This window comes from Phyllostomus hastatus, unplaced genomic scaffold (genome assembly GCF_019186645.2).
Source record: "Phyllostomus hastatus isolate PE091 unplaced genomic scaffold, TTU_PhHast_1.1 phas_contig_5, whole genome shotgun sequence".
In the NCBI taxonomy this organism is placed as follows: domain Eukaryota; kingdom Metazoa; phylum Chordata; class Mammalia; order Chiroptera; family Phyllostomidae; genus Phyllostomus; species Phyllostomus hastatus.
The window spans coordinates 907,829-930,222 of NW_025333897.1; the positions used below are offsets into that span (position 1 = coordinate 907,829).

The window sequence follows — 22,394 nt, forward strand, 5'->3', positions numbered from 1 at the left end:
AAGAGAGTTGTAACATTGCAAACAATACCAGTCTTCTGACTACATTTTTTTTACCTTGGAAAATATAGTTATTCCACATAAAAGAATGTTTTGGGGTTAATAAGTGATAGGTTTATTATTGCTGTTCTTAAATGAATCAGTAATTTAAATATTTCTTTTAATTTTTAATATAGGAAATACCAAATAAGTATACTCCACACAAACAAAAGCTCTTTGGGGACCTCAGCATCTTGTGAGAGGTAGAGAGGTCCAGGAGACCAAGGCATTTGAGACCCATCGGTGCATATACAGTGATGACACCACTGGAATCACATTCAGATGTTTGTCTCTCTGTTCCTTTGCCTGCCTCCCCCACCAGAACGTGAGTCCCATGGGGGCAGTGATTTCTGTAAGTGTCGCCCACAGCTGTATCCCAGCACCTAGAAAAGCGCCTAGCTTATAGTAGGTGCTCAGTAAAGACCTGCTGCATAGATAAAAGGAATGCATGCTAATTAGTATCATTACGCTTTTATTGTGAGTCAACTGTTTTCCTGCCAGACCCTATCCCAAGCACTTCAGAAGCATAACCATGCACAAGATGGGCCACAAGGAGTGTGAAAAATAGGGACCTGGGTTTGAATTCAGCCTTTGCTACTTGCTGCCCTGGGCCAGCAAGTTCACCTCCTAGAGCCTCAGTTTGTCGTCGGTTACGGTCAGGCATTGTTCCTGGCACGCAAAGGCAGGTGCTGCAGCACCTTGGGAGGTAAGATGCAACAGCTACATTTGCACCTCCCACCACTTACATCACGTGGTCGGATCCTGAGTGTCCACCAGCTGCTCTGTCATAGGCTCTGAGAGGCTCTAAGGGCCTCTCGTTTGGTAAGGGAGACACTGGCTAGCTGTGTGTCCCTGGGCCAGGTGCCCACTGATAAAATGGGGGATAGCTAATAATTACGCCAATCTCTTACGGTTGGTGGGAGGTGTCAGTGAGGGCCGGCACAGAGACTGGTAGAGGAAGCACTACATGAATGTCATTACTATTCTGTTCAAAGCCATTGTCCTCCCTCTGGGCCTTGGTTTCTCTCCAGGAAGCCAGTGTCAGGGTCCTGTGAACCCCCCCAGTGTACTAGTGATTCACCCACTGCTTCTGGACTCTAAAACCTTCTCTCTCCCTTGTACCCCCTACCCTAGGGGTGGCGGCTGCTTCCAACACTTACTACTAGCTGGATTGCCCTGGTATTCCCTTTCTGTTTCCAGGCCTTTTAACACATTTGGAATAAATCCCCCCCCCGTGCGAAATACCTCGAGCGAAGTCTGATCCCAACTCAAGCTCCACTGTGGGATAGAAAGCCCCCATCTGGGCCAGCCAGGCCATACCTGCAGCTTCTTGAGCTGGCTGTTGACAGTAGCCAGGTCCCCACCAGGGTCCACGTCTTGCAGCTGGCTTTCCATGTGAAGGAGCTTCTTGTCCAGCTCAGCGAAGCTCTGTACCAGCTGGTCGGCCTTGCTGGCCTCAAAGAGCTGCCGGGCCTTGGCCTGGGTGGTGCTCTCCAGCTCGGCCCAGCACTGCCGGATCTCACCCAGCTTCTTCCGCACCGAGGCCGCCAGCTCCGGCTTCTCCTGCATCAGTTGCTGGCCCTCCTGCCCCAAAGAGTGTGAGTCAGGAAGTGAGGGGGAGGGGTGCATGGTGGGGAGGGACAGAAAAATATGGGGGCAACAGGACAGAGGGAGAGATGTGGGGAGAGAGCATGGCAAGGAGTTGGGGACAGACAGAGACAGAAACATGAGCGGTGGATGCAGAGATAGGTACAGAGATGGAAGGAACCAAGAAGTGGGAAGAGAGACGAGGAAAGAGACAGGTAGACAGGCAGGCAGACAGAAGTGTAGGAAGGAGGCAGAGAGACACAGTGACATGGGAAGGAGACATGGAGAGACAGAGTCATAGAGTGACAGACACAGAGACATTCACATGAGTTCAGGAACATGGGAAGAGAACCATAAAAACAATAAGGGGGAGAGAGAGACAGAGATGGGGGGGGAGAGAATGAACTGCCATTAAAGTCAATGGGAGTGGCTTTGCCATGTGCCACCACTTGTGGGGTATCTGTGGCCATTTAAGGTTGAAAGCCCACCTGGGTGTCTCCGTTTGAGTCAGAAGAGTGGGGGTATCCAGGGCTGCAGGTCTAGGGGTTCAGCCAGAGTAGGGGGCAGTTTTGGGGGTTGTGACTTGGGTCCCTCCAAGACTGAAGTCAAACTCCAATTAATGTTGGCCTAGAGCGTATTAAAAATAACAATGCCAGAGCAATCACAGCTCCAAGGTGCCGGGCCTTGGGTTAAGCACTGTATGTGCAGAAGAGCCCAGGGAGGTAGCTACATTCATTATTTCCTTAATTTTAAAGCAGTGCCAAATGAGGCTCAAAGAGGTTAACACCATTCCCCAAGGTCCCCCACACAGTTGGCCACAAGCTCAGACACAATTAGGACCCGAGGTTGTAGCAACACAAAGTTCCTAGGAAGCTGGGGAAGCTGGGCTGCCCCAGGCTGTCTACTCCATGCTCCACCTTAAATGCTCCAAATGGTGTGGAAGGAAGCAGCCTGCTGGGCAGGTTACAGGAAGGGGTGAAATATGTATTTAACAGCTAGGTGTGGGCACCATTCAGAGAGAAGCTGGCCATTTTACAAACAGGCAATCGAGGCTCAGAGGTTACATGGACTGCACAAGGCTACGTAGCCAGATGCAGACGTGGAAATGATCTGAACCAGTCCTGAGGCGTGACAGCAGCAGGCTGGCAGTGAGAAGTGGGTTCTCTGGAGGCCTCTGGCACCTGAAGAGCCTTCTGCTTCCTCACCCTTTCGATCTTCTCCAGCCACTCTTTATTCTGAGCCAGCTCTGCCATGAATGCCTGGTGCCGGAGCCATCTCTTATGCAGCTTGTGGCCGTCTTCCCGTGTGCCATCTCGCGCCATCAGCATCTTCTCATGGATCCAGCCATCCAGCTGTGCAGGACAGGAGGAGGGGCTCAGCCGGTTCCCCCAACCCAGCACAGCCCTACCCCTGTCCCCTCCAGGGTGTTCCAGGTTCAGGGCCAGGGCTGCTAGGTTTGGGGCAGGGGAGGAAGGGATGAAAAACCTTTGCAAATGAGGCCTTTCTGTGGGGGGTGGGCAGCAAGGGGAAGCTCAAATTCCTTCCTAGGGAGTGGAGGTTGGATGGAAGGGTCCCCAGAATGCCCCAATAGCAACACGCAGATCCTTCTATTCAGTCTCAGCCACCTCCAATAAGGACCAATGCAAGATCCCCCACTCACTCCCCAGGGTATCAAGTGAAGCCCCCATACCTAGCCCCAACCCCCAATATGGGCAGATGAACCCCTAAACAATTTTCAAATTGGTGCCAAGTCTAGTTCTCCCCAAACCAGCCCTCCAATCTGGGGTAGGCCCACAACCCAGATCTAGCCTCCCTAATGAGCCCACAGGACTCCCCAAATTTAGCTAGAGGATCCAGCTCAAGACCAATCTCCCCAAACCATGACCACTTCTAGTCCCCTACCAAAACCAACCCCCCAAATGCAAGCCACAGGGCTGCTTTCTAGCTCCCCAAATGAAGGTACCCCAAAAGCTAAGCCCAGACTTCTTCTCAGCCAGCTCCCTCCCAAACTAAAGCCAGTTCTAGTCCCCTCCATTCACCAACAAAATGCAAACGCTAAGTGGGCCCCTCTCACTACCCTGGGCAAGACTAATCACAGGGCTTTCTGGGTTCCCCAAGTAAGACTTGTTCCCCAGCCCCAACTTCTCCACTCAGGACCAAACCTGGCACCTGAGACAGTTGCTCCTCCCCTTCCCTCCCCACCCCTCAGTCACAAGATCATCCTCCTCCCTCTTGGAAAAAAAAAAAAAATGGACTCTAGCTCAGCGTCCCGGGAGGCAAATGCAGTCATAGCCAAGGACAAATCCCCAGCTGGCCAAACCCTGCTCCGTGTCCCCCATCATGTGTTCCCCGGGGGTTCAGGATAGCTTCACACACACACTCTCTAGAGCCACGTCACATGCTGAAACCCCCGACTCAGTTCACAGGTTCCCCCACACGGGAAAGAGTTCGCCAATGGCAACCAAAGCTCGCAGTGAAGGCAAAGCCCTTAAAATAGTTGGTACTCCGTCATCAAGGTAAAGTGCCCCAAAAGTAATTGACCCCCCACAAGGACAAAGTCAGAGTCCCCAACAATCAGGGGAAAGACCTCCAAATCAGAGCTTCTCAAAGGCAGAGCAAGTCCAAGACCCTCATCACCTAAGGCAGACCCCTGCAAAAGTGATTCACCCAATCATCTAAGGCTAATACAGATCCCACAAGAACCAAGGAGGAAACCCCCCAAAAGGTCGAAAGTCTTCCAATCCCAGGTCAAATCTCCCATTGCCTATTACCCAAAGGAGAGCCCCTTAGAGAGGTTAAGACTTTCTTAACCCCCAGGACAAATACCCACTACCCCAGGAGTAGCCTTAAAAGTCCCCCCTTTTTCCGTCCCTTGGGACCCCGTCCCTCAGTCCCGCCCGCAGCAGCACCGCGGACAGCTCCTGGCGTCCCTGCAATTCCGCAGGGCTAGGGTCCTGGCATCCCGCCGACCGGCCCCTGAGCCCCTCCCTCCCGCAGCCGAGGGCGAGCGCGCGCCCAAGCCCCCTCCCCCGCCCGCCTCCGCGGGAGCGCGCGTCAGCCCCCTCCCCCCACCTTGGGCGCCCCCGAGACCTGAAGTGGCGGCAGCGTTGGCGGGGCGTCCCTGCGGCGGGCGAGCGGGCGGGCTCTCGCCACTCCACTGCAACGGCGGCAGCAGCGGTGGCGACAGCTGAGGCTCCGACGGGCGCGCGCCTCCGCCCCCGCGCCGTGGCACCGCGCCCGCCCGCGCGCGCGCCCCCTGCCTGCCTCCTTGCCAGGCCCCAGTTGGGGCGTGGGGGTGGGGGTTCTGCGCCATCTCAGAGGTTTGCTACTTGGTCCATAACAGTCTGACGACCAGAGAGGGAAGGGGTTCCTGGACCAAGTCCAATGGCGGGAGCGCTGGGCGGGGTGGGGGGGCATGTGTAGCCTGGGCTACCTATGTGAAAGGTGGGGAGTATGGGGTGGGGTTGGGATGTGCTCCTGAACCATTTCTAATGGGAAGAGGCTCATTCTCCTGGATACCTCAGCCACAGGGGTAGGGGGTATGGGAACGGGGAAGGGGGCTGGAACATTAATCTCCAGTGGGAAAAATGGGGACAGGCAGTTCCAGGATCCATTTCTAGTGGGCTTCTCCAGTCCCACACCCATCTCTAATAGGTTTCAGATATGTGGGGCTTTGTGGGTATGGCAGCCCTTGTCCTTTCAAATGTGAACGAAAGCCTCTCATGGGGGGTTACCATGGAAGGAGTCAAACCATCTTTAATGGGGGGGACCAGGGCCTAGTTCCTGAACCATGCTTGATTGGGGGAGACGTAGGTCCTGGATCATCATGCGGGGAGTAGGGTAGATTAGTGAGGCCGGGCCCATCTCTGTGGGGGGTTAGGGGTATTCCTGGGCCGTCTCTAATAGGCTATTTCTTATGTGGCTAGAATCCAGAATAGTTTCTATGGAATGCAGGGGAAGGAGGGGGAAGAAGCATGACTCCTGAACCTTTTCTGAATGGGGAAGGGATCTGATTTGGGGCGATCCTTCCAGGTGTATACATCATCTCTAAAGGGGCAGAGCTTGATTCCTGGACACTTTCAAAGGGGCGAAGGCTTGCTTCTCTGGACCATCTGTGACCGAGGTTGCGCTCTGGGCTACTAGTCCTCACGCCCCGCCCCGCCCCGAAACCTCTCCGGTCTCCTGCTCCTCTTCCCAGCAGGGCACTTCTCGCAAATCACCAGAGGAAAGGAGACCAGCGCGCGCCCCCGCGGGACCTGTAGGCGCGGTCCCGCGCCGTTGCCAGGGGCGACCGGAACCGGTCCCACTGTCCCCGGAGCCCGCGTAGGCGGGGGGGGACGTGCAGAGCATGCGCACTGGGGCCGGTTCCGCGCGCCTCCTGGCGGCGTGGAATGAACATCGCTCCGCGACCCACTTAGAGGGGTGTCCCCACCCCCACGGCCCCTGTGCCCTGGAGCCCTTCCCTCCCTAGGAAAGGAGTCAGTGTGCCTAGCACAGCTGGAATTCCTACCTCGTGACAGTCTCTGAGGAAGTGCTGCAGCTCAAGTTGGTCGTGTAGCTTCTCCATCCACTGCTGGGCCCGAAGTTGGTTTTCTTGGCTCCTGGGGGTGGCAAGATAGGGGCTGGAGGAAGCCCGAGTGGAGGTGCTGGCGGTAGTTCTGTGAGGGAGGGCATCAGGCTTGGCAGGGCTAGAAACCCAGTGCACATGCAAGGCCGAGGAGGAGGAGAGAGCAAGGTGGAAATAAAGGGAAAAGCAAAGAAACATCAGTGGGGCAGAGCCAGGTACAGAGGTGGAGAAATGCACAGACAGAGACACACATCTGGGAAGAAAGATACAGAGTGATGCCCAGAGAGAGGTAACTGAACTTAGAGATACCTAGAGAGAGATCAAGAGAGAGATATAGACAGAGAGAGAGAGAGAGAGAGAGAGAGAGAGAGAGAATGAGAGAGAATAAGATTATACAGGCCAAGAGAGAGACAGAGACACACACAGACACAAGGCCAGAGACAAAGATATAAGCAGAAACCTCAAGAGGGAGTGGTTGATAGAGACCTAGAGAGAGACACACAAAGAGAACGAGATGTAGGGAGGGAGAAAATAGGGAAAGAGAAGGAAAGGAATGAAGTAGGAATAGTGCCAGAGACAGAAAGATAGAGCGGTAGTGGGTGGAGAGAGAGAGAGGGAGAGAGGAGGCAGAGGGAGAGGAACTGGGGAAGTGACAGAAGAGTCAGGGCAGGGACAGCCCAGAGAGGGTCAGGCAGAGAAGGGGCATGATGCCAGTAAAAGACACAGCCAGCTAGACAGAAGGGTGCAATGGAGCTGGAAAAAGGGAAGAGAGCAGGGTGTGGGGAGAGAAGGGGCTGGAGCCGAAGTGCGGGTGAGCCTGTGTGCCAGCAAGGAGGGGCAGGCCTTTGGCCTGAGTGACCCCACAGCACAGGGCAAAGTGCCCGAGAGGCCTGGTGGTTCCTTGAACAAGCCACTCCCACCCCGAGGCCTGCCACTGGCAGCTCCCTCTGCCTGAAATGCTCGTCTCCCAACTATCTCCTCAGATGTCACCTTCTCCATGAGACCCTCCCTCCCTGGCCACTCCCAACACTTCCTGGCTTTCCTTCCTTTTTCAACTTTCTTCTTCGCACTTAACAGGAACACGATGTACACATATATGCTATTCGTTTGTCTTGTCTGTCTCCCCCACTAGGATATCACACCGTGGGGGCAGGGATTTTTGTCTGTTCTGTTCACAGCGGTGTCCCCAACACCTAGAAAAACAGCCCGGCACACATACATATTTGTACTCGATACATATTTGTTGAATGAATGATTTAATGAATGCACAAAAGACACAGAAGCAGAGACATGACAGAAACAAAAGTAAAGTGTTTAAGAAGAAGAGACAGAGGCAGAAGAGAGCAGATGGAGGCAGAGAAACGGGGAGAGAGAGGAGGAAAGGGAGAGAGTGATACACAGAGAGATGGAGGCTGAAGGCCAAGAAACAGAGTGGGTGAGGGAAAGTTGCAGAGCGAGCCAGGGCACAACTGGAAGGAGGAACAGGAAGCGCCAGAGACAGATAAGCAGAGGACTATCTGTTTCCTGGACTCCCTCTTGCCTGGACTCAGCTCAGAAGCCAGCAGATAGGAAATGCCTCTGAAAATGAACTGCAGTCAATCCCTCCTAGTCTTCACCAGCCAGCTTGTCAAGCATCAGTCCTCAGGATGACAAAAATCTCCAGGAGGGACTTGAACCCTGCCCAGACACTTCCTGGTTGTGGCCTTGGGCAAGTCAGTGACCCTCTCTGAGCCTCAGGTGCAAAGTGAGGATAAGAAGAGCACGCAGCAGATAGGCTGGGCCAAGTTCCAGGCTAGGAAAGGTCCATAGAGACACTGTGTGACTTGCCCCGAATCTCACAGGTTGAGTGGTGGAGCTGGGACTAGGATCCAGTCCTGTCTCACCCCGAGGCCCCAGCCCCCAGCTCTACATGCTGTGAGCAGCAAACCTCCCTGCGCCCCCCCCCCCCATCCAGCCCTCCCACCCCACGGTGAACGGATGTTTGATTACTTCCACCAGGTGGGAAAACCATCCCTAGAAGAGTAAGTGACTGCAGCGGGTTGGGGGGAGTGCAGGACTTGGATCCGTCTCAGTTTCTGCTGTCTTCCCGGGCTCGGCCAGCACGAGCTTGGGGCAGATGCACCCTCTAGGTTCCCAAGGACACTGCATTCCTCACCCCTGCCCTGAGCACTCTGGGCCACCCTTGTCAGACAGCACGCAAGCTCCATGAGGGCAGGAATCATGCCCTGTCCTGGTCACCACCCTGCCCCACACAGGGTCTGGAGCAGAGTACAGACTCTACCTGTTTAACTGGCTGAAGAGTGAATGAATAAACAATAGAATTAAAGGTGCAACTAATGACTGAAAAGGAATGAAGAAGTGAATCAGAGAATGACCAGTCCTCCAGGCTTCTCCTTGTTCTGCAGAGCTTGGCATACAGCCAGCACTCAAGAAACATAGAACAAAGGAAGGAAGGGTCCAGGAGCCGGGGACACTAGATCATGAGTTTGTAGCCTCAGGACCAGAATCCCCATAAAAGTTTCCGTTAACAAACTCCAGCCTTGGAAAAGGAGGCTGGAGCCTTGGGGCTGTGGATGGTGGTTAAATACCCAGGTGTGCTTCCCATCGAGAGATGGAAAGACACAATGAGGGGTGCTGGGCTCTCTTCCGGCCTGGATCAGGGCAGAGAGGGGAAAGCCAGGGTCACCAGGAGGGACAGAGACAGTGAGAGAGACAAAGAAGTGGGTCTGGAGGGAACCCTATAAAGGACTCTATAAAGGAGGGCTAAGATGTTGTTTTGTTTTGTTCATGGTCTAGAATAATGCCTGGCACACAGTAGATGCTCAATAAATAGCTTTGCTTGATTAGTACAAGTCAAGAGGCAGGGTAGTGGCGACAGGCAGATGGCGACACACAAACACATAAACTCTGCATGCCACTTCCTAGAGAACCAGGGTTGGAGCCTGGCAGAAGTGTTCACTCCCAGTATTTGATGAACCACCATGGTAGGAGACACCATCCCATCTGGAACCTTTGCCTGGCCATTGACTGAGGGATGTGGGGCTGTCCCGGGATTCCCAGGGAGGGGGCAGAACAGCAGCTGCAGATGCCGGGCGTGCAGGAAGACAGGTAACATTTTAACAACCAGTCCAGCTACCCCAGGCTGAGGGTGGGGCTCAGGAGAGAACCTTTTCATTGTGTATCCTTCTGTATTTTGGGGATTGACAACCACAAGTTACCTTTTCACAAGTTGTTGATTTAAATCAAATCTAAAACATACAGAATTAAATAGAAATCAGAGATGGGGAGAGAAACAGAAATCGCGATGGACAGGAGCGGAAGCCTGGCCTCTTCACCCTCCCCTGTGCCCCTGGGGACCAAGGGACCTACTTCTTCAGCAGCCGGGTCACAGCCTCCTGGGCCTGCTCCCCGTAGACGTTGCCCTGCCTCAGCAGGCCCTCCGCAGCCTGCATAGCCACCTGCATCTTTTGCTGGTTCAGCTCCATTGTGGTGAGAAAATCCCTGTGCTGTTTCAACGCCTCCTCCACGGACTCCACTGTGCCGGGGAGCTCCAGACCCGACAGTGCCATCTCCTGGGAAGGGGGTGGGGTGGTGCAAAGGTCAGACACCCACCCCCCACCCCCCACTCCAGGACCTGGGAGAGGCGGCCAGCCTGCCTTGCCACAGTCATTCTCTTCCCCCTTGTTTCTAGCATCAAACACACTAGGCATGGCCCCCTCCCAGGGTCTTTGCTCACGCTGGTCCCTCCGCCTGGCAGTCTGTCCCTCCAGATATTCTCATGGCTGGCTCCTTCTCTTTCTTCAGATCTCTGACCACCCTGCCAAAATTATCACACCCCCCACCCCAGCCATATCCATTTATTATTTTTCACAGCATAGGCCTGACATAACACCATATATGCACTTGCTTCTTTATTGTCTCCTCCCCCGAGTACGTGCACACACAGAATACCAGCCACATGAATGTGGGGTTTTGCATTTTGTTTCCTTATTGTGCTCAGCCCCAGACAAGTGCCTGGCACAGAGGAGGCACTCTGTAAATGTCTGGTTAACCGATAAAGACCGAACTGGGCCCTAACTGGTGTAGCTCAGTGGGTAGAGCATCATCCGGCAAACCTAGAGGTCGCTGGTTCCATTCCCAGTCAGGGCACGTGCCTGGGTTGCGGGCTAGGACCCTGTTGGGTGGTGTGCAAGGGGCGGTCAATTGATGTTTCTCTCACATTAATGTTTCTCTCCCTCTCTTCCCCCCTTTCCCTCTCTCTAAAGATAAATAATTTTTTTTTTTTTTAAAGACTGCACTGGGTGCTGTGTGTCCTCAAGGATGTTCTTTCCCTCTCTGGGGTTGGTTTTCTAACTGGTAAAATGGGCGGGCCAGAGAGGATTACTCAAGGCTACCTAAGCTCTAATATTTAGTAACCTCGTGATTCCAGGGACTCTGTCTGTCCGCCCACCCCAGACAACCCTCCAACGGAGTCAGCTTTCTCTAGATAAGCAGCACCGGTGGTCACTCTTTCTCAAATGACCCCCAAAAGTTGGTACCTACTCTTAGGCAATCTGAAAACTCAGTGTTCTATCTTGCTCAAACCACAAACTTGGTTCCCAAGCCAGAATGATGTCCAAACTGGGCCAGCTGTTCCCAGAGAACCACACTTCATCCCTCAAGTCACAAACAGTTACCCCCTCCAGATACTCTGCAAACTGCCAGCCCCAATAAGAAGATCATCTGCTAATTTAGGTACCCACAAGCTCATGATCCACACTTACTGATCCCAGTAATCTCTCAGCCTTCCATAATCTTTATCCTCTGTTAGGATAAAGATTATCCACCCCAAGATTTTCTTTGAACCCCATTCACCATCATCAGTCAACCTCACACTCTACCTTCCAGGTGATTCACAAGCCCAGGGAGCCACTCCAGTGAACAGCCAAAGGCATTACTCACTAGGATGGTGCCCAAACCGTTAGTCACCTCAGCTAAGAAACCACACCTCCCATCCTAATCCTCAAATTCTGCTACATACATCACCCACGCAGGTCCACACGGGATGATCCACAAATGCAGCTATCTATCGGGGATACCCTTCCCACTCCCATACACCTCCGCTAAGCCACAAACCCAGTGGTCCCCGCAAACACACTCCTCCATTCATTTCCCTGTCCCGGCAGCCCCGCACAGCCTCGGACCCCCACCCGCGTGAACCCCCAAGCCGGCACCTGGTTGCGCAGCACAGCAAGCGCCTGGCGTAAGTCTCGCAGGAAGAGCTGGTAGACGTGTGCCTGGACCAGCGCCTCCCTGCGCGCCTCCCACAAGCCCAGCAGCTTGTGCCAGCCAAGTTCGAGATGCGGCAGCCACTCGTCGAGCGCCAGCCCTGGACCCAGCTCTGCGCCGTCGGCTGCCAGCAGCGCCTCGCTGGCCGCCACGATGTGCGCATAGTCCTCCTCGCGCTGGTCCACTTCCTCCTTGAGCGCCGCGTGGCGCGCCAGCAAGGCGTCCGCTTCTTCCAGGCTGCCTGGCAGGGGTCCCTCGTCGCCGCCCGCCGCCTCCTGGGCGCGCACCAGCCAGTCCAGGAAAGCGTCCAGGTCGTGCAGGAAGCGCTGCAGGCGCCCGGCCGCCGCCACAGCCTCGCCACAGGCCTGAGCAGCGCTGGCCAGCGCGCCCCACTCGGCACCCAGTTCTTCCGCACCCTGGTGCAGCCGCCCAGCCTGCGCGGGGAAGCGCGCGGCCAGGAGCGCTGCCTCCTCCAGGAGGGCGGCCTGGCGAGGCTCCAGCGCTTGCAGAGCCGCCTCCAGGCCACTAAGTCGCCATTGCAAGGCGCCGCCTGCGCGGGGCGCGCTCTCCACAGCCCTCCGCTTCTCGCGCACCTGGGCGCGCACCTCAGCGACCTCCAGCACGTGGTTCTCCACAAGCAGCACCGCGCTCACCTCTTCTTTACGCTGTTCCACCAGCTCCACGATGCGGTTCCACCTACCCAGGGGAAGGAGGGTGGCTTGAGAAAGACAGAACCTCCTCTTGGGTGTGGAGGGCCCACCCACCCAGAGGAGAACCACTGCATGACCTTGGGAAGGACTTTGTATTACTGAGCCCCAGTTTCTGCCTGTGTAAAGTGAAACCCTACCCTCATAATAGCTTAGAGCAGCGGTTCTCAAAATGAAATCTGGGCGAGGTCAAAACTATCTTCGTAATAACGCTAAGACGCTGTCTGCCTTTGCACTCTCCTTGTCTCCAGACCCGACAGTATTTTCCAGAGGCTGCGTGACGAAGACCCACCGCTGAAGCAGACCTGAGAACTCAGCTGCCTTCCATTACGCGGGACATTAAAAAGATCTGCAAAAATGCCAAACAATACCACGCTGCTCACTACATTTTTTTGTTTTGAAAAATAGTTATTTTTTCATTAAAAATGTTAACATAATAGGTTTATTTTTGTTATTTTTAAAAGACTTAATATTTTAAATTACTCAGTATTAATTTCTAATATAGTAAACATTGATAGACATAACCCATCAAAATGAGCTCCTTGGGGTCCTTAATAGGTTTTGAGAATGTAAAGAGGTCTGAGCCCTGGCTCAGTGGATTGGGTGCCAGCCTGCGAACCAAAAGGCTGCCAGTTGGATTCCCAGTCCAGGTATATGCTTGGGTTTCGGGCCAGGCCCCCAGTTGAGGTAGTGTGGGAGGCAACCAATTGATATGTCTCTTGCACATCAGTGTTTCTCTCCCTCCCTTCCCCTCTCTATAAGAATAAATAAATCAGTTTAAAAAAAAGAGGTCCTGAGACCAAGGAGGGTGAGAAGCGCTAGCTGACAACGTCAGACAATACGTTGGGTCCAGTGAACAGGAAGCGGTCAGGCGCTATGTGCCAGGTGCTGACGACGGAGGGCTATAAAGGCAAATCTGTTTTATTACAAAATAAATTAATGGAAAAATTATGTATTGCTCTGTGCCCTCAGGCCAGTGATGACACTACTCTGGGCCTCAGTTCCCCTTCGTGTACCGTATGTCATCCAGGTTACAAGCATAGAATCCTAGCGGGACAGGCTGCAGTCAAATCTGAGATGTGCACCTTTTGACTAATACCTCTCTGTGCCTCAGTTTCCCCATCAGTAAAATGGACACAGTCATAGCTTAGCAACCGCCTCATGGGGTGTAGTGAGGGTCAAGTGCACTCTGCCTTATGAACTACTTCAACAGCACTCGTTTGCTGCTGCTGTTGCATGGAGCTGATCTCTGGAACGTGCCAAGCCCCTCTCTGCCTCGGGGCTCTGCCTTGGCTGTGCTAACTGCCAGGTCACTCTAATTCCTGCATAAACCTTTCCAATTCTTTAAACATCTTGTTCATTAACAGACAGTTTGTTTGTTAACTGTCACTCTGCCCTCCTCTAGAATGGACATGCCACAAGGGAAGAGGTTAAGACTCTGACATTGGAAGGACCCAAGTTCAAGTTCTGCTCTGGCCAGATATACCACGTGATCCTGGGCAAATCATTTCCTTCATGATCCTCAGTTTCCTCATCTGAAAAAATCAGGATAATAAAGCTCACTTCATTGAATGCTTAATGAGATCACGTGGCTAAACACTTGACATATGATCCCTCTAAAGGCTGTAGTTCTTTTTGTTATTGTTTGAGGCCCTGATGCTTCAACACTGTCAGGGCTGCAAAGGCTGTAAATTCACTACACGTTGAGATCTTGCAGCACAGTGCTTAAGAGCACAGTTTTGGGAGTTAGATAAAGTCAATTTCAAATCCAGGCTTGACGCTATAATTTGCTGTGTGACCTTGGGCCAGTGTCTTCACTTCTCCGAGCTCCAATTTTCTCTCCTCGAATATGGGTAATTTATACCCCACAGGTTGCTTGGAAGACAGAATACATGCTATTAAGGGCCCCAGCTCTGGATTCAGACAGAATTGGGCTTGAGTCCAAGTTACTAGATTGAGTGAGTGATCGTGGCTCAGTGGATTGATCACCAGCCTGCGAACTAGAGGGTTGCCAGTTCGATTCCCAGTCAGGGCGTGTGCCTGGGTTGCAAGCCAGGTCCCCAGTGGGGGGCGTATGAGAGGCAACCACACATTGATATTTCTCTCCCTCTCTCCCTTCCCCTCTGTCTATAAATAAATAAATAAATAAATAATCTCTTTTTTAAAAAAAGCAATGAGTGAGTGATCATGGTAAGCATTTCACTTCTTTGGGTCTGTGTCTTCATCTATGAACCCAACCCACACTGGGAGAACTGCTGGTAGTGTTCTTGGGGGAAAGGTGTTAACTTGTTACTGCTTTTGGAGTCCTGAATTTTGGAATCTTCACTATGGAAAATGGAATGTTGAGAAATTAAACAAGGTATATAAAGTGTTTAGGAAAATTCCCAGCAGATATTAAATATACAATAAATTATTTCTGAACAAATAAATTAATAGCCCACCGGCATGTACTGTATCCCATTTTTATCACATCAGCATTAGCACTGAGTATTAACCTTTTTTTTTTCTTTCAAATTTTGCTGATTTACCAGCAGGCCATTATTATCTCAGGGGTTTGAAATGGCACATTCTTGATTTCCATGGTTGAGTGGATGAGGAGAGGGACGATGGAGGGAACTCCTGGGAGGTGCCTAGAAGGACTTCCAGCCCCCTGCCCCGCCTACCTGCTGTTGAGGTGGTCCTGGCAGGAGCGCACCTCATCTGAGCTGGGGTGGCCCCCTTCCACCAGCTCCTGGACTGTGTGGTTCACTCCCAGGACACGACCCATCAGACTGTTCATCTCCTGGTCCAGACTCTCAAATCTGCAAGGGAAGGATGAACATTCTCAGAGAGGCCTAGACCCTGGGGACTGGCCCACTTATTGGCTTTTAGAAAACTGCCTTCTCCTGGATCTTCTTACTCTCCAGCCTTACCTTGTCGGCCTTCTTTGCCAGCTCCTGTTCCTTCTACCTGTCCCTTAAATGTTAGATTCTCCAGGGCTCTGAACATCCGCTCACACCTTGCCTGGGCCACCTCACACATCCCCACAGCCTCAGCCCTCACCCCCAAGCTTGTGACCCCCACATCTCAGTTTGCTGTCTCAACCTCTTTCCCTTTGAGCCACCTCCAACCTCAGAGCCTATCGCACATCTCCTTAGGGTTCCCCACTCCTGGTGTGACTCAGACTGGCTTCAATATGTCCTCCCAAATTTGTCCTTCCTCTGGTCCCCGTCTCAAGAACAGCTCCCTCTCCCCCAGGCCAAAGCCCCAATTTGGACAACTCCCTGTCCCCAGCCTGTCCCCCCTCGCAGCTTGTCTGCCTTGCCTCCTGCCCTGGTCTGGTCCTGTACCCTCCTACCTGGGTCCCCAGCCCAGCTGCTTCTCTGGTCTCCAGACCACCACAGCCATCCCCTCCAACCCACCCTCCACACAGCAGCCAGGGAGATCTTTTTAAAACTGGGCGGGCCCTCCCTTGTTTAAAACAATGCCCAAAGCTGTGGCTTAGGTAACCATGGGCATGGTAAGGACAGGGACCAAACCTGTCTGTGTTCCCCACAATGCCCAGCACAAGACCTAGAACAGGGCAGCAGTTCAGTAAGCGCCTGCCAAGTGAGTGAATGGAGGAACAAGGTGCTCCAAGCAAAAGGTACAGAGAGGTCATCCACTAATTTAACTCACTCCTAAGTTGGCATCTAATGCCACAGGGTGGTAAGTGCTGTGAAGAAATGTAAAGCAGGGCTAACGGAAAGTGACAAGGGCCGGAGCTCATTTATTAGCAAGGGAGGTGACGTGATGTGTGCAAGGTAGTGGACGTGCCCATGGAGGGGCCCGGCTGGGATATATCTGGAGAAGCTTGTGCCAGGTGAACATAAGCCTTGGAGTAATAACAGCAAAAGCTCCTGGAATGGTCCCTGTCCCCATGGATTTGCTAAGTGTTCTATACGTATTTCCTCATTTATTGTTCACCACAGCCTGTGTGGTTGGGACTAACTCACTCCCTTTGTACTGGAACCCTGCTTCCAGCTGAGTGAGCAAAGAAACTGTTGAACTAACGAAGGTGAGACTATGTGTGAGGAAGGGGACCCTGGAGTCTCATGAGTGCGCGCTCACCGGTGCTGCACCACCTCGACGTCGTCGAGTGAATCGGGGACGCGCATGGCGAGCAACCATTGTTCCTTCTCTCCGATCCACAGCTCGCACGCGTGCACCTCGCCGAACATGCGATAGACAGCGAGGGCATCGCGCAGCCACTGGCGCCGCAGAGCAGCCACCTCCGTCACCTCGGCGAACAGCTGCTCGGCCTCCACCACGCGCACCTGGAGTGCCACCACCATTGGCCCGGCGCCGCTAGCGCCACCCAGTGTCGCCAGCTGACGCCGCAGGCCACCCACGTGCCCCCGATGCGCCTCCACCTCTCCGGTGAGCGCACGATGCTGGCGCGCCAGGCGGCGGCTGGACGCCTCGTCGTGGCCGAAGTCGCCCGCAGCTGCTAAGCGATAGGCGTCCCGCAGCCAGTCCAGGAGCCCATCGAGGTCAGCGCCGAACTGATGCAGCGCTCGCGCCTCCTGTAGCCGCCGCTCGCGCCTCGCTGCCGCCTCCTCCAAACGCTGCCAGCGCCGCCGCGCGCTCGCCGCGCGCTCCGCCAAGCCCGCCAGGTGCACCGTCTCGGCGCCCGGGCCCTCTGCGCCACCGGCCGTGGCCAGCTCCTCGCCGCGCCGCAGGGCCTGTTGCAGCAGCGCCCGTCGCCCGCCCAGCTCGCCCTGCAGAATCTTGTGCTGTGCTAGGAGGCGCGCTGTGCTAGACAGGTCGTGAGCGCCGCCCGCTGCGCCCGCCCCGCCGCCTCCCGTCGCCTCTAGGAGTCGCTCCTTGTCGCGGGCCCAGCTCTCCGCCTCCTCCAGCTCCTGAAGCAGCGCCCACAAGCTCCTCGAGGCGTCCAGCTCCGCGCGCCGCCTCGCCGCCTGCTCCTGCAGCTCCGCCAGACAGCCATGCACGTGGTTCACGCGGTTGCAAATGACCTGCGGATCGCAGGGCTGGTAGCCTGGGCCAGGAGAAGGGGAAGATCCCCGGTTGGGCACCGTCAAGGGAGCGTCCAAAAGAGCGTGTTGCAGGCTACCTGACCCAGCCCTTGGCTCGGCTTCCTCAGAGGCCAGGTATAGGTCCCCTCCTCCTGGCAAGCCTTCCCTGACACCCTGAATCTGGGGAGCGAGCGCCTTCTCTGGCTCTCCCAGGCTTCTCTGCTTACCCATGCCAGCCCTGAAACCCTTTGGGCGATCATTGCCTGATCCATCTCCCCCACTGGACTGGGAGCCCCTTGAGGGCAGAGCCTGGGGCCGCCTCCATCGCACTGTGTTGCACCATTGCCCAGCACAGGGTGGAGCCCAGAGCAGCAGCCTAATGAAAACGGTCACATTGACTGGAAGATGGATGGAAACTGAGATTGGGAGGATCCTCGCTAGAGTCCGTCAGTGTATTTTCGTGCAAAATGTGATTCCTTCAGAACTGGGCCAAATGAAACTGCTCTATTCTTAAGCTGTTTTCTGGGTTCCTTACCTCTCATTCTCTGTTGACTTACAAATTAACCCCAGTGATGACCTGCATTCCCTTTTTCTTAAAATATTTCACTTTCCTACTAGACCTCTAATCTGTGACCCCTACACGGTGAAGTGCACTTAATGGGCTGCAGCCAGCATGTCTTGAATGGGATGGAACCGAGTGAATGGAAAACACCAGAATTCAACGCACGAGGTAAAGGAAAGCATTGTTTGATAAACCCGCGGTGTCGGTGTGTGAGTGCACGTGTGCGTGTGAGCTCTGGGTTATGGGTAAACATATTTCTGACTGGGTCACAACGCCACCCTGGATGGAATGTGGGGTTTCTGTAATTCTGGATATCCACTGAAATCAACCCAAATAGCAAGGCATCTGACTGAATAGTCAATGGCAACCATGTATTCAGCCTGATGTCACGGTGTCATTTAATCCTCAACCATCCTATGAGGTCAGCATCCTTACTAGCCCATCTTACACATGAAGAAACTGAGACTCAGGGAGGGAAGCTGCTTGCCCAGGGTCAGCTAAGATGCAGTGGATCAGGGGCCTTGGAGCAGAAGAAAAGAGCAGCCCCGATGGCTGTCAGCACACACAGCCAGCGCACAGGGGTCCACAGAGCACCCGCAGCTGATGGAGCAGGACAAAACAGGGCCACGATGTGTGGGTGCACCCAAAACAAGGTCACTGTGCCGACCGCAAAAACACCACCTAGCCCCTTTCACCTGGCTGGGCTGAACACCTTGGCTGATTCCTGTTCCTCCCACCACCTGGAGAAACATGATTCAGATGTGCAGCCATCTCATCGCCCCCACTTCCTGACTGCATCCCATCTACAGCAAGACACTATGTGAAATCACCCCCAAGTCACCTGACACCAGCCCAACATCCTATAACAAGCATCTCTTAACAGCCGCTTACTGAGGTTCCCCAAGGTGTGTGCAAAGAGCCAGCAAACCCAGCTTGTTCTGACTGAGGGGGTTCCTGGGGGGTCTTTGACCAGACGAGAATGACAACAGTAAGGTGAGAACCTCAGCAGACCCAGCTTAGTTTTGCCTATTGGTATCCATGCCCCTGCTTCTGGTAATGGCATCCACCGCCTCTCTCTCGGTCCATGTCTTTGGATGGAGCTCGCTCCCCTTCCTGGTCCTTAAGTGGGTATGTCACAAAGATGTGGCCAATTAGATGACTGTATAGTCTGGGGTCACGATGCTTGGCTGAGCAGTGGGGATGGAACCCACAGTGAGCTAATGAGAGCTTCTGCTGAACCTTTGGTAAGAACTATTGGGAATAAGGGGAATGTTTTCTACCGGGTCTGTAGGCTGCTGAGCTGTAAACATGGGGCTGCATGACCCCAGGTCTACACCCCAAGGGAAGGGACTGCCCAACAATGACACAAACATAGAGTTGACAGTTGGAGAGAGAGTCTTAAAAGCATCATCAAACCATGCCTGGATCCAGCCCTTCCTGAAGCCAACATCACCCCTCCCTGGACATTTTAGTTACATCAGCCAATACATTCCCCCTTCCTCCTTGTGCTAACTGAATTGGGTTTCCATTACTTGCTGCTGAACAGGCCCTGACAATACATTACCTTACACAGTCCTTTCATGATATTCACTGAGATCCGGCTGTAAAGGCTTAGCACATAACAAGTGCTCAATAAATGGGAGTTACTGCTACTGACTCTCAGAGCGGGAAGAAGTCATGTGGTTTGACCTCCTGCCCAAGGTGTTAATTACCCTGGTGGCGTATCCCTGGTGGAGTGGGATCCTAGTCTGTGTTTGGATGCCTCCAAAGACAGGGAGCCCACTCCTTCCTTTTCTCTCTCAAAAGTCATTAGGCTTCTAACAGTATTAGTTTTGAAGGTCTCCTCCCCAAACCCCAATGCCAGACTCACCCTGCAGCTGGGAAAAACGCAGGGCGGCAGCATTGAGGGCCTCCACCCGCTCGCTCTGGGCAGCGATGTCCCCCTCCAGCAGTCCATGCTTCTGCAACAGGTCCTCAGCCTCCACCAGGTGCTGTCCGCACTCCCGGGACAGCAGCTGAGCCTACAGCAGGGGGCAATGTTGAGAATGTTTTTGGCCTTGGCCCTGAGGCCACTCTCCCACCCCACTGCCCGAACTAGCTCTCTGCTCTCCTCTGCACCATCACTTAAACTCTAACCTCTGTCTCAGTCTCCTCGTCTCGGTCCTAATATGTCTCTCTCTGAATCTCAGAATGTCCCATCACTCACTGGCCCCACATTTCTGGGCGCTGGATCTGTCACAGTGTCTCCCACGCCATGCCTCCATTTCAGTGGTCTTCTACCTCTTTCTCACTTATACTTCTCCGTCTCCCTCACTGTCTCCATATCTATCCCTATCTGTTTCTCTCCTTGTCTCTCTCCACGTCTGTATCTCTCTCTCTGCTTCTATCCTTCCTTTTTCCATTTTTCTCTGTATCTATGTCTGGTTGGTCTTTCTCAAGTGCATTCTATCTTCCTCTGTGTTTTTCTCCATTTAGATTACTATTGCTAACTTTGCATCAGCCTCCCCCTCCTCATCACCATCTTCCCCTAGAATAATCTTTTTCTCTGTGTCTGTCCCTGTCTTTGCCAGTATATCTGTGTCTAAACTGCTTCTCTTGGTGTCTCTTTCTTTGCCTCTCTCTCTCTTTCTCACTGTTTCTCATTGTCTCCCAGACTTTATCTCTTTCTGTCTCTCCCCACTTCCCTCTCCACGTGTCTGGCAGCCCTTTTGGTGCCTATATCCTTCCCCCCCACCAGCCCACCGCAGCTGTGCTTGGCCCTAGTCTGGCCCCCAGTCTGGCCCCCACCTGCATCTCCTCCATCCAGTCCACCATGTACACCATCTCCTGGAAGACCTTCTGCAGGGCCAGGTTCTGTTCAAGCCGTGTCCGCCGGGCACCGACCAGCCCAGTTAGCAGGGCCCACTGGCGCAGGACACTGTCACGTTGGGCTGCCACCCGCCGGGCATCATAGTAGCCCTCACTGGCCAATGCCTGGGCCAGCTCCGCCACACCCTGCACCCGCTCCTCATAGGCTGCAATGTCCGCCTCAATCGCCTCGTGTTTCTTCATGGCTGCCTCCACTGCCGGCAATTCATAGCCAAAGTTGTCCTGGGGCAGGACAGACCGCAGACGCTCACTCATGCTGCCTCAGCAGCCCACCTGTTATCTTGACCCTGGGTAAACTTGGAAAACTCCCCTATTTGTTTCCGTTACCCTGGGGACCAGCCCTACTTGCCACTGTTACCCTGGAGACCAGCCATACCATCCCCTTGTTACTATGGAGACTAGCTCCACCTTTTCCTGTTACCGGAGAGAGTTGCTCACCCTCCCCTGTTGCATCTCTAACCCTAAAATTGTTACCAAGTTGTTACCTAGGAAACAAGCCCCATCCTTCCATTTCCCTAGAGATTGGGGACCAGACCTACCCTATCCTGTTACCTAGGAGATCAATTCTATCCTCTTGAGTTACCCTGGACACCAGGTACAACCTTCTTTGCCACTTAGGAGATAATTAAATAGTCTCCCTATTACTAAAAAAAAAAAAAGTAATTTTGTGTTCCCTAGTTACCTTGGAGACCAGCCTCACTCTCCTGTTTCTCTGGAGATCAGGCCCACGCCCCCTACCACCACCACCACCACCAATCACTTAGGAGGACAATTCTCCCTTCCCACCCTCTTGTCACCTAATGCAACACTTCTTTGTTACTTAAGAGATCAACACAGTCCCAAAGCATCAGCTGGTCCCAGAGCATCAGCGCAACCCTCCCTCCCAAGCCACACACCCAGTACCTGGGATACCAAGCGCTGGTTCTCGTTCAGCCAGCTCTCCCTCATGGCCACCTTGTGGTCAAACCTCTGGGCCAGTAGTTCCAGCTTCTCCTGCCGGATCAGCTCAGCCCGCAGGGCTGCCTCCCGCTCATGCTCTGCCTTCTCCAGCTGGCCCCAGGCCTAGGTACACAGAGGGGCCGTCAGACTCCAATGGCTCCCCTAGATTAGTGCCCCGGCTTCTCTGTCTCAGGTCGCTCCTAGGACTGATGGCACTGGAAAAAACATGTTGCTTCCTCATGACACTTCACTGCTGGAAAACCGTCAGAATGAAACCCCAGCCCACGGTGTCGGCCATGAGAACGGCTCCCTCCAACAGTGCACAACCCACACAACGCCACCGAGCAGCCCGCCCCTCCCCCACATCTTCAACCTCACCTTGTCGATATCCCAGATGCCGCAGCCCTCCCGAGGCACATAGAGGCGACGGTTGCAGGCTCGCAATTTGCTCTGGATGCTGAAAAGCAGCACCTCCAGGTTCCCCTTCTCCTGAAACCTATGGGTGCTTGAGCTCAGGACCCAGCCCGCACACTTCCACCTGCCGCCGTCCCCCCCACCCCCGCCCCGGCGCGGGGCCTCACTTGACGGGCTTCTCCAGAGTGCAGTAGGCCGTGAAGGCCTGAAGCTGCTGCTGCACCCCGCTCAACGAGTTGGCGAACTTCTGGTTGCTGATGAGGCCCACGGTGCGGTGGATCCAGGCCAGCAGCTCTGCAGCCAGCTCTTCATAGTGCTCGATGATCTTCCCCACCTCCAACACCTGGTCCAGGACCTGGTCCGGCAGGGGAAGTTGGGGTCAGCCTCATTCCAGGCACGCGATTCCCACACGATTCTCACGCGATTCCCACGCAATTCCCAGGCTCCCATTG

At 54.0% G+C, this 22,394-nt stretch overlaps 1 protein-coding gene across 3 annotated transcripts in view; it reads right to left on the reverse strand.

Moving 5' to 3' along the window:
• The window catches only part of SPTBN4 (spectrin beta, non-erythrocytic 4), a 71,867-nt gene that overhangs the window by 25,271 nt on the left and 24,202 nt on the right, over window positions 1-22,394 (reverse strand). For 2 of the 3 annotated variants that reach the window (XM_045846715.1, XM_045846714.1), the window contains exons 9-20: window positions 22,110-22,297; window positions 21,907-22,024; window positions 21,493-21,651; window positions 20,509-20,811; window positions 19,592-19,742; window positions 16,255-17,182; window positions 14,829-14,966; window positions 11,404-12,154; window positions 9,560-9,762; window positions 6,134-6,224; window positions 2,829-2,975; window positions 1,357-1,620 (exon numbers count right to left, since the gene is read on the reverse strand). In XM_045846715.1, the coding sequence (XP_045702671.1) occupies window positions 1,357-1,620; window positions 2,829-2,975; window positions 6,134-6,224; window positions 9,560-9,762; window positions 11,404-12,154; window positions 14,829-14,966; window positions 16,255-17,182; window positions 19,592-19,742; window positions 20,509-20,811; window positions 21,493-21,651; window positions 21,907-22,024; window positions 22,110-22,297 (3,441 nt within the window). Of the gene's footprint in view, window positions 1-1,356; window positions 1,621-2,828; window positions 2,976-4,713; window positions 4,796-6,133; window positions 6,225-9,559; window positions 9,763-11,403; window positions 12,155-14,828; window positions 14,967-16,254; window positions 17,183-19,591; window positions 19,743-20,508; window positions 20,812-21,492; window positions 21,652-21,906; window positions 22,025-22,109; window positions 22,298-22,394 lie in introns of those variants that run through there. The other variant, XM_045846716.1, reaches the window with a different exon arrangement.